We start from the raw sequence: 19,064 nt of genomic DNA, 5'->3' as shown, positions 1-19,064 counted from the left end.
AAATGAACTCACAACAGTACCCCCCCCTTGAGGAGGGGTCACCGAACCCTCAACAACGCTACCAGGGCGATCAGGGTGAGCCCGATGAAAGGCACGCACCAATCTTTTGGCATGAATATCAGAGGCAGAGACCCAGGAATTATCCTCCTGACCATAACCCTTCCACTTAACCAAATACTGGAGTCTCCGTCTAGCCAGACGGGAATCCAGAATTTTCTCTACCTCATATTCCAAGTTACCTTCAACCAATACAGGGTCCGGAGGTGCCACCTCAGGCACAACTGGCTCAACAAACCTCTTCAACAAGGACTTATGGAACACATTATGGATCTTAAATGTGACAGGAAGAGCCAAACGAAAAGAGACTGGATTAATAATCTCCAAAATCTTGTAAGGTCCAATAAATCTAGGCTTAAACTTAGGAGAAGCCACCTTCATAGCAAAATATTTTTTGATGATAACCACAACATATCACCAATCTTAAACTGGGGACCAATGGTCCTATGTCGATTGGAAAACCGCTGGGCCTTTTCCTGGGAGAGAGATAACTTATCCACCCCTTGGTCCCAGATCTGGTGCATTCTCTCCACCACAGTGTCAACACCTGGGCAGGCAGAGGGCTCCACCTGCCCTGAAGAAAATCGAGGATGAAACCCAAAGTTACAAAAAAAAGGTGACATCAAAGTGGCAGAACTAGCTCTATTATTTAAAGCAAATTCGGCCAAGGGCAAAAATGAAACCCAATCATCCTGATCAGCGGAAATAAAACATCTCAAATACGACTCCAAGGTCTGGTTTGTTCTCTCTGTCTGCCCATTGGTCTGAGGGTGAAAAGCAGAGGAGAAGGACAACTGAATTCCCAACTTGGAACAGAACGTCCTCCAAAATTTAGACACAAATTGAACTCCTCTGTCAGATACAATGTTCTCAGGAATCCCGTGCAAGCGAACCACCTGTTGCAAAAACAGGGGCACCAACTCAGAGGAAGATGGCAACTTAGGGAGTGGTACAAGATGAACCATCTTAGAGAACCTATCACAAATCACCCAAATAACAGTCATTCTTTGAGAGACCGGCATATCAGAGATGAAATCCATTGAAATATGGGTCCATGGCCTCCTGGGGACCGGCAAAGGCATCAACAACCCACTAGAGCAAGAACAAGATTTAGACCGGGAGCAAGTCCCACAGGACTGCACAAAATTCCTGACATCATGAGACAAGGTGGGCCACCAAAAAGAGCGACTCACCAGATCTCTAGTACCAAAAATATCCGGATGACCAGCCAATGCAGAGCAATGAACTTCAGACATCACTCTCTTCTTCCACTGGTCAGGAACATACAACTTTCCACTGGGGCAACGCTCAGGTTTGTCCTCCTGGAACTCTTGCAGAGCAAGTCTCAAATCGGGCGAGATGGCAGAAAGAACTACCCCTTCGCCTAAGATGGTAGCAGGCTTGGTCACCACAGGAGAATCAGCAAAGAAACTCCTAGAGAGGGCGTCTGCCTTGACATTCTTAGTTCCAGGAAGGAAAGAGACCACAAAATCAAAACGTGTAAAAAACAAGGCCCACCTAGCCTCTCTAGGGTTCAAGCGTTTAGCCGACTCTAGGTAAATCAAATTTTTGTGGTCAGTGAGGACCACAACTTGATGTTTGGCTCCCTCCAACCAATGTCTCCACTCCTCAAATGCCCATTTCATGGCCAACAGTTCCCGATTCCCCACATCATAGTTACGTTCAGATGAAGAGAACTTTCGGGAAAAGAAAGCACAGGGATTCATTTTAGATGTTACCGGATCCTTTTGGGACAACACTGCTCCTGCACCAATCTCAGAAGCATCCACCTCTACCTGAAATGGGAGTGAGACATCAGGTTGCCGCAGAACCGGGGCGGAGGTAAATCTACGTTTCAGCTCCTGAAAGGAAGCAACCGCCTCCGGAGACCAATTCAACACATCCGCACCCTTCCTGGTCAGGTCAGTCAATGGTTTGGCAATACTAGAAAATTTTGCAATAAATTTCCGATAAAAATTAGCAAAACCCAAAAACTTCTGGAGGGCCTTCAAAGAAGTGGGCTGAACCCAATCATAAATGGCCTGTACCTTGGCCGGGTCCATTTCAATAGTTGACGGAGACAAAATAAATCCCAAAAAAGAAATCCTCTGTACTCCAAAAAGGCATTTTGATCCTTTGACATACAGAGAATTCTCTCTCAAGATCCGGAACACAGTCCGAATATGTTCCACATGAGCATCCCAATCCTTGGAGAAGATCAAAATATCGTCCAGATAGATAATCAAAAATTTATCGACAAAGTCTCGGAAAATATCGTTCATGAAGCACTGGAAGACAGAAGGGGCATTAGTGAGCCCAAAAGGCATCACCAGGTACTCAAAATGTCCCTCCGGAGTATTAAACGCCGTCTTCCATTCATCCCCCTGCTTAATGCGGATAAGATTATACGCCCCCTGAGGTCAAGCTTGGTAAACCAGCAAGCACCTCTGACTCTAGAGAATAGATCCGAAATCAGGGGTAACGGATACTGATATTTAATAGTAATTTTATTGAGGGCACGATAATCAATACACGGCCTTAAAGAACCATCCTTCTTGGCCACAAAAAAAAAAACGACACCTAAGGGTGAAGAGGATGGTCTAATATGACCCTTCTCCAACGCCTCCTTAATATAGGACCGCATAGCCTCATGCTCGGGTACAGATAAATTGAAGAGCCGACCCTTAGGAAATTTACACCCCGGGCTTAGTTCAATTGCACAGTCATAACTCCTATGAGGAGGCAAGAACGCAGACTCATTCTCACTAAATACATCATAGAAGTCCGCCAAATAGTCAGGAACCTCATGCGACTGAGGAGAGGTGGAAAAAACCGGAGCCTCACTAAAGGTACACCGGCAACCCCAACTCACCACAGACACAGACTTCCAATGCAAAACTGGATTATGAATCTGCAACCAGGGAAACCCCAGAACAACGGCATAATGCAGACCATGCAACACCAAAAATCTGCAATTTTCTTGGTGGTCTGGGGCGACCCGCATGACCAACTGGGTCCAAAACTGAGGTTTATTTTTAGCCAGAGGGGTTGCATCAATCCCCCTCAAAGGGATAGGCGTCTGCAGAGGTGTCAACGGAAATCCACAACGTTTAGCAAAATCCAAGTCCATTAGGTTTAGCGCTGCTCCCGAATCCACAATAGCCTTGGCGGAAAATGTGGGCAGGGAACAGATCAGAGTAATCGCCAAAAGAAACTTAGGCTGAACCCCACCAACAGAAAACGTGTGTGCAAAGCGTTTCTCACGTTTAGGACAAACAGAAATAATATGTGAGGCATCTCCACAGAAAAAACACAGCTTATTGCGCCTTCTGAATCCCTGACGTTGCGCCTTAGACAAAACTCTATCACATTGCATAGGTTCAGACATCTGTTCAACTGGTGGCAACACCTCTCGTGTAATCCTGCGTTCACGTAAACGCCGATCAACCTGAATGGCTAAAGACATAGAATCGTCCAGACCAGAGGGAACAGGAAATCCCACCATAGTATCTTTTACGGCTTCTGACAAACCCTTCCGAAAGAGAGCAGCCAAGGCATTATCATTCCAGGTAGTAAGGACCGCCCACTTTCGGAACTTTTGACAGTACAACTCTGCAGATTCTCGACCCTGGTTCAATGCTAACAGGGTCTTTTCAGCCTGATCAATAGCATTAAGTTCGTCGTACAGCAACCCCAAGGCTTGAAAAAATGCGTTCACATTAGTCAGAATAGGGTCATCTGGTTTCAAAGAAAACGCCCAATCCTTGCGATCGCCGCGCAGCAAAGAGATGACAATTTTAACCTGCTGCGCGGGGCTCCCTGACGAGTTAGGCTTCAAAGCAAAAAATAATTTACAATTATTTTTGAAACTCAAAAATTTAGATCGATCCCCAAAAAATACATCAGGTGTGGGGGTCTTTGGTTCAACAGCATGTGAACGAGCAAGATAGGCGGAAATTCCTCACACTTCAGCAGCGAGCTGCTCCACACGATCAGACACTTGCTTTATCTCCATTGAGAGAAAAAAAAAATTCCCCCTACGGCCTCAGAGATATAGAGGAAAGAATATACACACTCTTTTTTTTTTTTTAAACACAATTCTTTCCTGCTATTGAGTACCCCAGGATCTGCGGTTGGGCGGGTGATTCTGTTATGCTTGAGTCACCGTAGGAGGCAAAAACAGAAATGCTAGCTAAGTCCAGAAAACCAGAGAAGTTGGCAACTATCAGATTGCAGACCCCTGAACCTATCAACACAACTAGCAGTAGCCGTGGGGGGTTCCTACGATGACCTAGACCCCTCGATCACAGCCGGAGAGATACATAGGCCTAAAGAAGGAAAGGGGAAATCTAACTGCCCCAGAGCAGACCCCAAAGCAATAGGCAGCCCCCCACATATAATGACGGTGAAGCAAGATGAAAACACTTACACAGACAGAAAGACATGCTGAGCAAAGACGGGGCCCAAAAACTACCTAGATAGGAACGGATAGGAAGGCTGCTGTCTGCAATCTGCCAAAACCCTATCAGAGACAAAAGCCAACAAGCTGATATAAAAATGGCCCTGAAGCAACTAAGCTTCAAAAACTAAATCAGCACTCCGGTACTTTCAGAAGACAGAGCTCACGGAACACTGCACACTCCAGCAGGGAGTGGCAGAATCCAAAAAGCAAGAAAAACAAAAACAAATCTTAAATGCAAAAAGGCAAAACAGAAAACTTAGCTTTAGGAGAGCAGGAATCAGACTGGTGTCCAAGAGTCCACAGAGAAATCACCCACAGGGCAGAAAGGGCGTAGGCTGCCTTAAATCCAGTCAGTGACTCCACTCAGCCAATCGTCTTCATTAGTCCCAGGTGCCTGATAATCAGGCTCACTACCTTCCTTCACTAGAATAGGGAGTTCACCAGGCCTCAGTGACGGAGGGGAAAATGAACTCACAACACATACATATCCTCCATCTCATAGTCCAGCGCCCATATACCCATCACACATCCTCCATCCCATAGTCAACCATTATGACATCATAATGAGCGGTGGGGCTTGCAACCTATGATGACATCAGCGTCGCCATGGCAACCATTATGACATCATAATGAGGGGCGGGGCTTGTTGCACACACACTTTTTCCCCATTATGTAAATTGTTTGGTGAATTGGAACATGCGGGGTTAAAATTTCACCTCACAACATAGCTTAGGACACTCTCGGGGTCCTGACATGTGACTGTGCCAAATTTTGTGGCTGTAGCCGCGACACACACATACATACACACATTCAGCTTTATATATTAGATATCACTATATATATATATATATATATATATATATATATACTGTACGTATATATAAAATCGCTTTTTCCTTTTGAGATCCTGTATAGATCAGTAGATCACCCCGAGGCATTTTGTAAAATAAGGAAAATTTAAATAAAAAAAGAGTTGACAACCCATTAGCACTTTTTTTCATTCCGGTATATATAGTTCATCAATTTCTCATTTTTCAATCAATGCAGAGCTTCATTTATTCATGCAATTAATTAGCTGTCATTTTTACCATTTTGGGTTATGTATAATTTACTGTAATTTTTTTTTTAACTTTCTCTAAGGGGAAGAAACTTTTAATGTTTTACTTCTTTTTGCACAATACAATGCTTTTATTTAAAAAAAACTGCTAATTTTGGGGATTTTGTTGTAGGATAAGGATAAGGTGACTTGAATGATATTATTTTAGCGGTACAAACAAGTATTTAAATACTATATATTTATATATCTAAATAATAATAATAATCTTTGTTTACATAGGGCCAACATATTCCGCAGCGCTTTACAGTTTAAATACCGTTAGGTCCATATATATTTGGACAGAGACAACATTTTTGTAATTTTGGTTCTAGACATTACCACAATGAATTTTAAACAAAACAATTCAGATGCAGTTGAAGTTCAGACTTTCAGCTTTCATTTGAGGGTATCCACATTAAAATTGGATGAAGGGTTTAGGAGTTTAAGCTCCTTAACATGTGCCGCCCTGATTTTAAAGGGACCAAAAGTAATTGGACAATTGACTCCAAGGCTATTTCATGGACAGGTGTGGGCAATCCCTTCTTTATGTCATTCTCAAATAAGCAGATAAAAGGCCTGGAGTTGATTTGAGGTGTGGTGCTTGCATTTGGAAGGTTTTGCTGTGAAGGAAACATGCGGTCAAAGGAGCTCTCCATGCAGGTGAAACAAGCCATCCTTAAGCTGCAAAAACAGAAAAAAAAACATCCGAGAAATTGCTACAACATTAGGAATGGCAAAATCTACAGTTTGGTACATCCTGAGAAAGAAAGCACTGGTGAACTCATCAATGCAAAAAGACCTGGGCGCCCACCGAAGACAACAGTGGTGGATGATCGCAGAATAGTCTCCATGGTAAAGAGAAACCGCTTCACAACAGCCAACCAAGTGAACAACACTCTCCAGGAGGAAGACGTATCAATATCCAAATCTACCATAAAGAGAAGACTGCATGAAAGTAAATACAGAGGGTTCATTGCACGGTGCAAGCCACTTATAAGCATCAAGAATAAAAAGGCTAGACTGGACTTTGCTAAAAATCATCTAAAAAAGCCAGCACAGTTCTGGAAGAACATTCTTTGGACAGATGAAACCAAGATCAACCTCTACCAGAATGATGGAAAGTGAAAAGTATGGCGAAGGCGTGGTACAGCTCATGATCCAAAGCATACCACATCATCTGTAAAACACGGCGGAGGCAGTGTGATGGCTTGGGCATGCATGGCTGCCAGTGGCACTGGGTCACTAGTGTTTATTGATGATGTGACACAGGACAGAAGCAGCCGAATGAATTCTGAGGTATTCAGAGCCATACCGTGTGCTCAGATCCAGCCAAATGCAGCCAAACTGATTGGTCGTCGTTTCATGCTACAGATGGACAATGACCCAAAACATAAAGCCAAAGCAACCCAGGAGTTTATTAAAGCAAAGAAGTGGAATATTCTTGAATGGCCAAGTCAGTCACCTGATCTCAACCCAATTGAGCATGCATTTCACTTGTTAAAGACTAAACTTCAGACAGAAAGGCCCACAAATAAACAGCAGCTGAAAACCACCGCAGTGAAGGCCTGGCAGAGCATCAAAAAGGAGGAAACACAGTGTCTGGTGATGTCCATGAGTTCAAGACTTCAGACAGTCATTGCCAGCAAAGGGTTTTCAACCAAGTATTAGAAATGAACATTTTATTTACAAATATTTAATATGTCCAATTACTTTTGGTCCCTTTAAAAACAGGGTGGCACATGTTAAGGGCTGAAACTCCTAAACCCTTCATCCAATTTTAATGTGGATACCCTCAAATGAAAGCTGAAAGTCTGAACTTCAACTGCATCTGAATTGTTTTGTTTAAAATTCATTGTGGTAATGTCTAGAACCAAAATTAGAAAAATGTTGTCTCTGTCCAAATATATATGGACCTAACTGTATATATATATATATGTATATATATACATACACATGCACAGTATAGCACAAAAGTGAGTACACCCCTCACATTTTTGTAAATACTATATTATATCTTTTCTTTTTTACAATGAAAACACTGAAGATCTGACACTTTTATACAATGTAAAGTAGTCAGTGTACATCATGTATAGCAGTGTAAATTTGGTGTTCCCTCTAAATAACTTAACACATAGTCATTAATGTCTAAACCGCTTGCAGCAAAAGTGAGTACACCCCTAAGTGAAAATGGACAAATTGTGCCCAAATTGTCAATATTTTTGTGGCCACCATTATTTTCAATCTCTGCTTTAACTCTCTTGGGCATTGAGAACTGCTAGATCTGTATCAGCTAAAAAAGGGATTTTATTAAAACAGCAAAAAGCAGCCCAGTAAGTGACATATTGCTGGAATCGGGGTCTCTGTCTCTATTATATGCCGCTCTCAGATGGGATAGCAAAAACCTGGTGAAAGATTCCCTTTAAGGCTATTTTTACAGCCTTGATAGAAATATTATCATATCACTGCCATTTGTTGCCTGTTTTTTAGACTAGTTTCACACATCTTACATTCACAGTATAAGTATGGTGTCTGAATGAGTCGCGGATATCTCAACCCAAACTCAACTGCCTGATGGAGGCCTATGTGACTGTTGAGTACCGGTTGGGAAACTCACAGCCGGAGTGGACGTCGCAGTCCATAGTCTGACCATGAAAGTCGGGTGTGGGAAACCAGCCTTCTATTCAAAGTAGGGTCGCTAATAATTATATTTTTCGGGGGAAAAAAAATCACAAAAAACCGATCCGGAACAGCCGGGCGCGTGCGAAACAAATCGGTGTTTAACTTTGTGGTGTAACATAAATGCTTCATTTTAGAGAGCGAAAAGGAGCCCGGCTCATTGGGAATTGTAGACAGCAGAAGAAACGCATGCAGGTGTTCAGAAAGCGCGAGATAAATGAGTCACTCGTCATCTGAACAATGCACAAGATGAATTGCTAGGCAGTGGCCATTTTTCTTCACTTTCTGCAAAACATATTGCTTTGTGCATTGGCAATTAAGCCTAAAAGCAAAATATCGCAAGGAGCATGTGAGACAGATTTATTAGTACAGAATATCCGACACAATAAGATCACGGCGGTATTTATTGCATTCTCGCGCGTGGCGCACGTCACTTTCGGAGCATCATCTCTACAGTACCGCTGCATTCTGTCACCAAATAAATCACCGTTCTATACAGCGCTTTCTATTTTTAAGTCTGGTAATTTTTAGACGTGTGTCGCTTTTGTTGATTCATATATTTAAGTGGATCTCCGGAAATATGTAAATATTGCTCAAGCGACAGAGCATTAAATATGATAATATTCTGTCTCTTAATGGGAACCTGTCACATTGGAATTGTCATGTAATCTCTATAGGACAGGAGAAACTGAGCAGATAAACATATGGTTTTCTGGAAAACAAAAATCAATATACGGTAACTTGTCTATTATTCATTCAGATCCCTTCTTATTGTGGGGTTAGGAGTCCGGTGGGTGGTCCTAACCAGTGATTGACAGTCAGTCCTGTGTAGATGTGTATAGCTATCAATTACCGATTGGGCTTAGGAGTCCAGTAGGCGGTCCTAACCAGTGATTGACAGTCCTGTGTAGGTGTGTATAGCTGTCAATTACTGATTAAGGATTCCCGCGACTGCTAAGCCCAGCATGAGCAGGATTTCTATGAATGAAATACAAGCTATTATGGATCTTTTCCCGCAAACCTATATATCAACCGGTTTAGTTTCTCCTGCTCAATAATAATCTGCTGGCAGATTAGACTGAGTGCTCAATGTGAGTTTACCTTTGAAGGGCATGTGATATCAGAAAATGACTGTTTTTTATAATATAGATGTATGCATACTTTTTGACTTTGTAATGGTTTTTTATAGTTTTCCGTATTGCAAGTTTTCTTTAAAAAAAAAAAAAAAATAGAATGACCAGTACACTGCGGTTATTGAGTTAAAGAATACATGAACTCTAATATTGCTGTAAACATTTACAACATAAGGTACCGTACTTAATTAGCATTTTTTTAATCAAAGAGCACAGAAGTCATCCAACCATGTCAAGGTGACCTTTATTACGGATGGTACCTATCCACTATATGTCTTACCTCTGCATGTATCAAACTAGCCTCATCAAAATGAGGAGTGAAAAGGAGACCAGATATAGGTAGATACATGCAGCAGAATGTCTGTGTTCCGCTAGCTCCTCCCCTCCTGTAGAATTTTAAAAGCACCAACTGTCATCTCCCTTCTTAATAATGGGAAAATTTGTCATCCCTAAATACAGAATTTACAGATTCTTCCCATGAATTGAGAGTGAATGATCATTCCAGGAGGAGAAAGAAGAAGATTTCTCTCATTAGATATATTACAATTTTCTTATTTTCATGTTTACTATTAATTTACTAAATCAAATTTAAAATGACTGTTATTCTTACGCTATCAGTGTGATATTTTTATGTTTATTTGTGTCTCCGCTATTGAAGTATTTTCCTAGATTCCTGTTGGTAAATACAGTGATTGGAGCATCAAAAGAGCCACTTGACTATACGGGTTGCATGCTAGCATTTTTGATTAGCTGCTCTGTCATTTTAATTTTTCTGTATAGCCTTCCTTAAATGGTCAGTATAAGTATATTTGGAATTTGTGATTTTCCCCTTATGAGCACCAGGTTGGAATACCATGAACACATGCAACAAATAAAAACACCTGTTGGCACAGAGCCATAAAAACAGAAAATTTAGTTCCTACATATTAAAGGAAAAATGTACAATTTGAAGTAAATGGAGAAAACATGCCCACCTGTGCTGCGATGGCATTAGGTCTGGATTTTTAATTTAAAAATAGCACCATCCCGATTGGGTGCACCTTGTTGCGGTGGGATGGCTTTTACACTTTTTAGGTTAAAATAGTGTTAACTAAATACCCTGTTATTTACATGTACTATTTACTTACCATAGGGTGTTTGCTCATTTTGTTTCTGTCCCAGATTTTACATATTTAATAAATAAATCTAAAAAATTGTTCCCATCCTATAAAGAAATGTGCCCAGAGCTGGTCATAGTTTACCTGGTTCTTGCGTACCCCTCGCTAATTCTGTAAAGTCTTATTAAGTCACATAATTTTGATCTCATTATAAGGTGTGCAAAGATCTCTGCCACCGTGTAATAATTCTCTGTTTCATAAGGCTATGTGTACGCGTAGCGGAACTCTCGCGGAAGTTACCGCGAGAATTCCGGAATTCCATTCTGCGGGAAAATCGCATTTTAAATTCTCGCAATTTTCCCACGGAAAAACTAGCGATTTGTAAGCGTAATTAGCTAGCAGAATGCTAGCATTTTCCAAGCGATCTGTAGCATCGCTTGGAGAGCTGATTGACAAGTTGGTCACACTCGTCAAACAGTGTTTGACGAGTGTGACCAACTTTTTACTATTGAGGCTACCTATGCGGCATCAATACTAAAAGATCTAATGTTAAAAATAATTTAAAAAAAATAAAAAATGGTGTTATATTCACCTTCCAGCGTCCCGCGCAGCCTTCCCGGGCCTCAGCGATGCTTCCTTTTCCAGTAATGCCTTGCGAGACCTTTGATGACGTAACGGTCTCGCGATAATGTAGCGGTCTCGAGAGGAATAGGGACCGCTACATTATCGCGAGACCGCAACGTCATCAAAGGTCTCCAAGGCATTACTGGGAAAGGAAGCATCGCTGAGGCCTGGGAAGGCTGCGCGGGACGCTGGAAGGTGAATATAACACCATTTTTGTATTTTATTTTTTATAGGAATATGGTACCCACAGCCCGAAGGACAGTCTCCTCTCCTTCGGACCGTGGGTACCATCCGCAAATGTTCTGCTAATTTTTCGCATGGTGGGCACAGCCACATGCGGGAAGTAAGTGGAACAATCCAATCCTATGGGTGCGGGATCGCCACGATTCCACAAAATAATGAGCATGCTGCGTATCTTTCCGCGATGCGATTCCACCGCGGGAAAATCCGCAGCATTGCGGAATCCCATAGGATTGCATGGGATGCTGTTTTTTGTATTTTCGCGGCAAAATCGCACGTTAAAAAACACCGCGAAAACGGAAAAAAACCGCGACGTGTGAATGCAGCATGTTTCGTGCGGTTTCATAAATCTGCTTAGTTTTAAGATAGTTTTAAGATCTAGTCTGAGGTGGCTGATTCACTATGACTGTCGTTGAATACACCAGTCTCGAAGAAAGGCTTACCGAAGTACGGTGCACCAGGTTCACTAAGAAGCGCACGCCAATGAATTCATTTGGCGCATCGTCTTAGTGGCGTGCACCTCTGTCCACATTGCCAGAAATGTTATAACAGTCAGGGACTGGAGTAACACTAAAAAAAAAATTTAAAAAAGCACTTTTGTCTAGTTGTAAGTATGGTCGTAGCCCCGTCCCATCACAGTTAAATATCTAAAGTTGTGCAAGATTTGTTGGGTGAAAAAAATTAACAGCTTTTTTAAAGGTTTTACACCGGTATTCTCACATAAAAGCTTTGCTGATGCCCCCTATGTTTACACCATCTATTAGTTTGCTTAATTTGGACCAGAAATGTGCACTACGCGCCTTTTCTGATAAAATATGCTCCTTGATGCCGCTTGTTGGAACAAGTCATTGAAAGTGTCTGAAGCACATATTAAATATGAGTAAACCGCTTGAGGTCTTGTGCCAATGATCGTATTTTCGGTCCAACAAAACATTGGATTGCCCTCAGACCAATGTTATTCTATGGAGACATGACCAAATTTTTTCCTTGGACTGAGGCAGTCCAAGAAAAAAATTGCAGCACGCCCGAGTTGAATCCGATTATTGGATCACGCTCGGCCAATCAAGTCAATGAATGCTTTGAAACCATCAAACTGTACTCGGTTGAAATCTGAATGCAGTCCGATTTTCACGGACTGACACAATAGAGAAGATGGAGAAATCATTTTTTCCATCTTCTCCTCATCCGAGAAAATGGGATCAAAAAAGACTGTAAAAGCCAATTGGTGTAAAAAAAAAAAAAATATTAATTAAACTCAAATTCAAAAATTAATTTTAGCTCAAAATAATAGTTAAAAAATAAAAGGCTAATGATATAGCCAATATAACCGCGTATCATTAAATATATCGGAACCGGCTTCTTTCCAAAACGGAATGTGTTAGAACTAGTATTTTCCCACTTGAATATAAAATATGACTTCAAGAACCTTTTCCTAGCAGCGCTCGCTCGCTGTGTGCAAGTTTGCGGCTCCAGAGCAGTGCTCAGCAGTAAAAACAGCTTAATTAGAATGGAATACTCTGCTGCTTCCGAGAGGAGCCGTTATGGCGCGCACTCCTCGGTGCTTTCTCACAGCGAAATAAAAATGCAACTCGCAAGCAGTCTTTCTGCTTTTTGTTAATTAAAAAGATAATAATACTGCCGCCGAAAAAAAATGAGCTTTTCCTTTCTTCCATAAACCTTTGGCTGTTAATATCCTTGAACCTTCTCGGAGTTTTAGATTTTCTTTGACGAATTAAAGGTGCATAAAGTCAAGGCCGTAAGGGAGGAAAATGCTTACTTTTCTAACTGCAAATCCTCTAAACTGCTAAGCATTCTGGGTTTTAATAATCTCTGCCTCATTACATTTAAATGTGTTTTTTTTTATTTGTTTTTTTTTGCAGAAATTCCAAAAAAGAACTGAATGATATACGGTTCGAGTTTACTCCTGGCAGGGGTAAGTCAGATTTAAATATTTCATTTATTATTTGCATGATGATTGTCGATGCATATTAATATTAAACGTGTATGTTAACATCACGGAGTTGAGATCCTAACTACCATCATGCAGGTAGTAGAAGGAATTGGCGACAATGTGGTATAGGAGGATATTAAAATTACTGATTCCGCTTCCAGAGTTCCAGATTTAGTGGAGAGCAAAAAGCAACACTTTTCGAGAAAAAAAGTATGCACAATCTCCTCCAAAATGAAGAAAACTGTCCCTATAGTGCCAGCATCTAAGGTAAAGGGGTTGTCCACTACTAGGACAACCCCTTCTTGATCTAAAAGTTCAGCCCGTGCTGGCGCCGTTCCAGCGGTGTGGGCACTCGCGGTTCCGGAGCTGCGAAGCCCGTTGCCCAATCAGTGCAGGCGTCATTGTCTCCGCCTTCTGTCGAATTGAGCATGAAGAGGAAGTCCGGGCTGCAGTTGATCTCTACCTTCTTCTTCATGTTCAATTTGTCCGAAGGCGGAGACAGTGATGCCAGCACTCATTGGACGCCCGGCACCTCGCGTCGTGCAACTGCACAAGAGCCCCAGGACTGCGAGTGCTGACACCGCTGGAACGGGAGAAGAGTAAGCTTTTTTATTTTTTCCAGGCCAAACACTTAGATCAAGAAGAGGGTGTCCAAGTAGTGGACAACCCCTTTAAGCTGAAGCCTCTATTCACATTGCCTCTAGATATTTGCACCAGGAAATGTTCCCCATTGTATACCCCAAACTTCTCAAACTTTTCCATAAGGCACCATCAATGTCAATCAACCTTTTGATAACCTGTTTTCACTTTCTTTATTCAAGATATGGTTTAAGTGTTGTTTCCTTTTTTGGTGGGGTGGGGGAGTCAAAGGGTGATGAATGTAACTGCATGCTATTCAGCATTATATATCAGAGGAGTCTTAAAGGGGTTGGTCACTATATAAGTGAAAGTCTAGAAAATATAACAATTGCCAACATCTCTAAGGTGGGTTTTCTTGAGGACCACACCCACTTGGCTTACAAGACTAGATTTAAAGGGGTTTCCACTACTCGATCAATCCTTTCTTAATTCACATGTTTTCCCCTTATAAAGTAATAACACCTATATTCATCTCTGGTGCCAGCAATGTCGGCGCTGGCCCTGCCGGGGATCTCGTAATCTATCACATACATCCAGAGTGACTCTCACTTCCTCAAGATGTCTGATTTGTCGAAGAGCGGGGAGAGTGAAGCCAGCACATACACATGTGGTCAAAATTGTGGGTACCCCTTGTTTAATGATAGAAAAACCCAGAAAGGTGACAGAAATAACTTGAATCTGACAAAAGTAATAATAAATGAAAAATCTATGAAAATGAACAAATGAAAGTCACACTTTGCTTTTCAACCATGCTTCCACAGAATTTAACAAAATTAAACTCATGAAATAGCCCTTGTGGCGTGGCTAAGGGTTGCATAGTTCAGATGTGTCTCAGAGATGACTTGTCTCTGTAATGTAAGCCCAAAGTAATATTACTATATTGCTAGTGTATTGCAAGGACCTGTGGTGAGGTCACAGTCATGTGACCAGTCAGCTGCTGTGTTCGTGGGTGTGGCTATAGCCTTGTAACGTGGACTGCTCATGAAACAGAGAGCTGTATGTGGGGAGGACTAGGCCTCCTGTGTGTGCTGAGACTCCAGGTCTGAGCCTGAAGTAACGGACTTTTCTGTTCTCTTCTGCCTAAGCTACAGGCTATTTCTTTGTGACGTGCTGTTTTGGGGTTTATGATGCAAATAAACCTCATGGACTTTAAAAGAACCTGCCTCATGATTGTCTCCCGCTGCACCTGAGTGAGTAGAATCCCTACAATTGGTGAAGAATGCGGGCAGCGTTCCCAGTAGAGACTTGAGACAGTTGCTGCATGTCCTGGGTAAAGTTTTCAGCGAGGCAGCAAGCTCTACCTGGAATAATGGAGGACCTGCTGAAACACCTGGTCCAGTCCCAGGCACAGCAACAGGAGACCAACAGGCTGTTGTTACAACAGATCCAGCAGAGCCAGCAGGAGCAACGGCAACAATTCCAGCAGAGCCAGCAGGAGCAACGGCAGCAGTTCCAGCAGAACCAGCAGGAACAACGGCAGCAGATGCAGCTTCTGGCAACCGCCATCCAGGAGGGCAGGACGAGCACCCCAACCCCAGGTCTGGCTGAAGCCACCCACGTCGGGAAGGCGGTAAGACGTGCATTGCAAAAAAATGACCCCTGAGGAAGATGTTGAGGCCTTCCTGATGGTATTTGAGAGTGTGGCTGAGAGGGAAAAACCAGCCAGAGCAGTGGGCAGAGGTACTGGCCCCATACCTGTGGGGGAGTCCCAGAAGGCGTACTATGACTTGACTGTACAAGACGCCAAGGAGTATCCCAAACTAAAAGTGGAAATTCTCGCACATTTGGGGGTGACAATGACTATCAGGGCACAGCGAGTTCACCGCTGGGCCTATCACCGGGACAAACCGCCGCGCTCCCAAGTGTTCGACCTGTTGCACCTGGTCCAGAATTGGCTGCAGCCAAAGTCGTCTTCCCCTGCGCAGATGGTAGAGCGAGTGGTGATGGATCGGTTTGTGCATTCCCAGCCGAGACCCCTACAGAATTGGATTGCCCAGGGTGATCCCCAGAATTCCGATGAACTGGTCGGACTGGTCGAGAGATACCAGGGGATGGAAGGCTCCTTGGGGAAGCAGCCCATTCCGTATTTGGGGTCCCAAAACGGGGCGGAGTCCCATAAAGGGGTGGAGCGCCCAAGGTCAAAAGGGGTGGGGGAGGCGGTGCCCAAGGTCCCCACGGGTGATATTATTTGATGGAAGTTCCACGGGCCAGGACATATAGCTGCCCATTGACCCCAGACCACCGAGCGGATGGACTGCAGCATGGGACGCCGTAGTCCATACTATGCATACCCAGCCTGCAGTGTGAACTCTCCACCCAACGAGGGGCCTCAGGCCTGTCCCGTGAAGGTGAACGGTCGAGCAGCAATGGCGCTTCTGGACTCTGGGAGCTTGGTGACCCTTGTAAGGGCCAGTTTTCCTCTCAACCTACTCCCGGGTAAAAAGGTTGGCGTTCAGTGCATACATGGCGATGCAAAGGACTACCCTATGGCCAGAGTGAACATTGAAATGGCGCATGGCACCGAGTCGCATGAAGTTGGCGTCGTTCGGGACTTGTTGCATCCTATAATTATAGGCCAGGATTTCTGTCTGTTTTGGGATCTGTGGGGTAAGGGTTCTGAGTGTGCTAGCAAGAGCAGGGAACCTATGCACCCCAATAAGGTATCGCCACCACCAGAAGCAGACGGGTTTCCTTTATGTGTCCTTGTGGGGGATGAGGAGGAAGGGTCCCCTGTATCTGACATTCCGGAGTTAGGAGTGGCCAGTGAGAATTTTGGGACTGCCCAACATAGGGACCCAACGCAGAGGGAAGCCTTCAACAATGTCCCCGTCATTATTGGGGTTGCCCAAGAGTCGGGAGCAGACACTAGGTTCCCCTATTTTATGTTGAGTGGGGACTTGTTATACCGGGTCACAAAAATAAGGGAGGAGTTGGTAGAGCAGTTAATAGTACAAGGCCCCTATAGACGGAAAGTGTTGGACTTGGCCCATTCACACATCTTGGGGGGACACCTGGGGGTGGAAAAAACGCAGGAACGGGTTATGCAGAGGTTCCATTGGCCTGGATGTCACTGGGAGATAGGAAACTATTGCAGGTCCTGCCTGGCATGTCAATTAACTGCCCCCACATCTCACTTCTGGAACCCCTTGTGCCATTGCCCATTATTGAGGTGCCATTTGAGAGAATTGCCATGGACTTGGTCGGTCTCTTAGTTAAATCAGCCTGGGGCCATCAGTATATATTAGTCATCCTAGATGATGCCACACGCTAATCTGAGGCAATTCCCCTGAGAAACTCCTCCGAGAAGACTATAGCCCGCGAGCTGGTCCATGTGTTTTCCCGGACGGGTTTGCCAAAGGAGATCCTGACCGACCAGGGAACACTTTTCATGAGCAAGGTGATGAGGGAGTTGTGCAAGGTTCTGCAGATCTCTCAGTTGAGGACTTCAGTTTACCATCCACAGTCAGATGGCCTTGTTGAGAGATTTAACAAAACACTGAAGAGCTTGCTAAGAAAAGCCATAGAGAAAGACGGCAGAGACTGGGATTGTCTCTTACCATATCTGCTGTTTTCTATCCGTGAAGTTCCCCAGGCCTCCATGAGGTTCTCGCCCTTCGAGCTTCTGTATGGCCGACATCCGCGAGGTCTCCTAGATATAGCCAAGGAAACCTGGGAAGCCGAAGTCACGCTCCACAGAAGCATCATTGAGCATGTGGCCCTGATGCAGCAGAGGATTGCGAAGGTGATGCCCATTGTTAAAGAACATCTCCGCCAGGCACAAGAAGCTCAGGCCAGGGTCTACAACTGGTCAGCAAGAGTGAGGCAGTTCAGTCCGGGAGACAGAGTTCTCGTGCTAATTCCGACAGTGGAAAGTAAGTTCTTGGCCAAATGGCAAGGGCCGTATGAGGTGGTGGAGAAGCTTGGTGAGGTAAATTATAAAATTCACCAACCCCGAAGACGGAAACCATACCAAGTTTACCATGTCAACCTCCTCAAGCCGTGGCAAGATAGAGAGCCAACGGTAACTCCGTGTTTACTGGGCAACCTAGAAGGTGAGGTTGGAGCAGTTACCATAGCGGAAACGCAATCGAAGGCCCAGAAACAGCAGTGGCGGGAGTTACTCCAGAAAAACAGGGACCTGTTTTCAGAGTTGCCGGGGTGCACGAAGGTCGTGGAGCACGAAGTTCTGACCGAACCACATATGCGGGTGAACGTGAAGCCTTATCGAATTCCCGAGGCCCGTCGAGAAGTGATCTCCAAGGAGGTGCAGCGTATGTTGAAGCTCGGGGTCATTGAGGAATCCAAGAGCGGTTGGTCGAGCCCGATTGTCCTCGTCCCAAAACCTGATGGTGAATGGAGGTTCTGCAATGACTACCGAAAGCTGAATGAGGTCTCCAAGTTCTACGCGTATCCCATGCCACGCATTGATGAGCTCATCGAGAGACTCGGACCTGCCAGGTACATCACCACCTTGGATTTGACAAAGGGATATTGGCAGATCCCCATGGCACAGGAAGCCAAGGAGAAGACTGCATTTTCTACACCAGACGGGTGCTTTCAGTATGTCCGGATGCTGTTTGGCCTGCAGGGAGCTCCGGCAACCTTCCAGAGGGCTATGGATAGAATCTTTGCGCCTCATAAGCTATATGCTGCCGCGTACCTGGATGATATCGTCATCTTTACCCCGGACTGGGAGACTCACCTGGAAAAGGTCCAAGTGGTGTTTGATGCGCTAAGGGAGGTGGGGTTTACAATAAACCCGAAGAAGTGTGCCTTGGGTAAAAAAGAAGCCAAGTACCTCGGATATGTAGTGGGGCATGGCGAGATCAAACCCCAAATCAATAAAGTGGAGGCAATTCAAACATGGCCAAGGCCTCTGTCCAAGAAGCAAGTTAAAGCCTTCCTGGGGATCGTGGGATATTACAGGAGGTTCATCCAAAACTTTGCCACGATGGCTGCACCTCTAACTGATCTGCTTAAGGGGACAAAGTCAGTGATGGTCCGAAGAGGCAGAGTCAGCCTTCCAAGAAATGAAAGGGGCTTTATGTAAGCAACCCGTTCTGGTGGCCCCAGACTTTAAACATGAATT

At 44.0% G+C, this 19,064-nt stretch overlaps 1 protein-coding gene across 2 annotated transcripts in view; it reads left to right on the top strand.

Annotated features, from left to right (window-relative positions):
• STK39 (serine/threonine kinase 39) overlaps window positions 1-19,064 on the top strand; it is a 443,332-nt gene that overhangs the window by 290,087 nt on the left and 134,181 nt on the right. For both annotated transcript variants that reach the window (XM_073545795.1, XM_073545797.1), the window contains one exon: window positions 13,266-13,318. In XM_073545795.1, coding sequence (XP_073401896.1) covers window positions 13,266-13,318 — 53 coding nt within the window. The remainder of the gene's footprint in view (window positions 1-13,265; window positions 13,319-19,064) is intronic.

The sequence above is a fragment of the Dendrobates tinctorius genome, unplaced genomic scaffold, assembly GCF_039654945.1.
Source record: "Dendrobates tinctorius isolate UK_male_01 unplaced genomic scaffold, ASM3965494v1 ptg000143l, whole genome shotgun sequence".
NCBI classification, from domain to species: Eukaryota; Metazoa; Chordata; class Amphibia; order Anura; family Dendrobatidae; genus Dendrobates; species Dendrobates tinctorius.
This window is presented reverse-complemented; position numbering and strand designations above follow the sequence as displayed.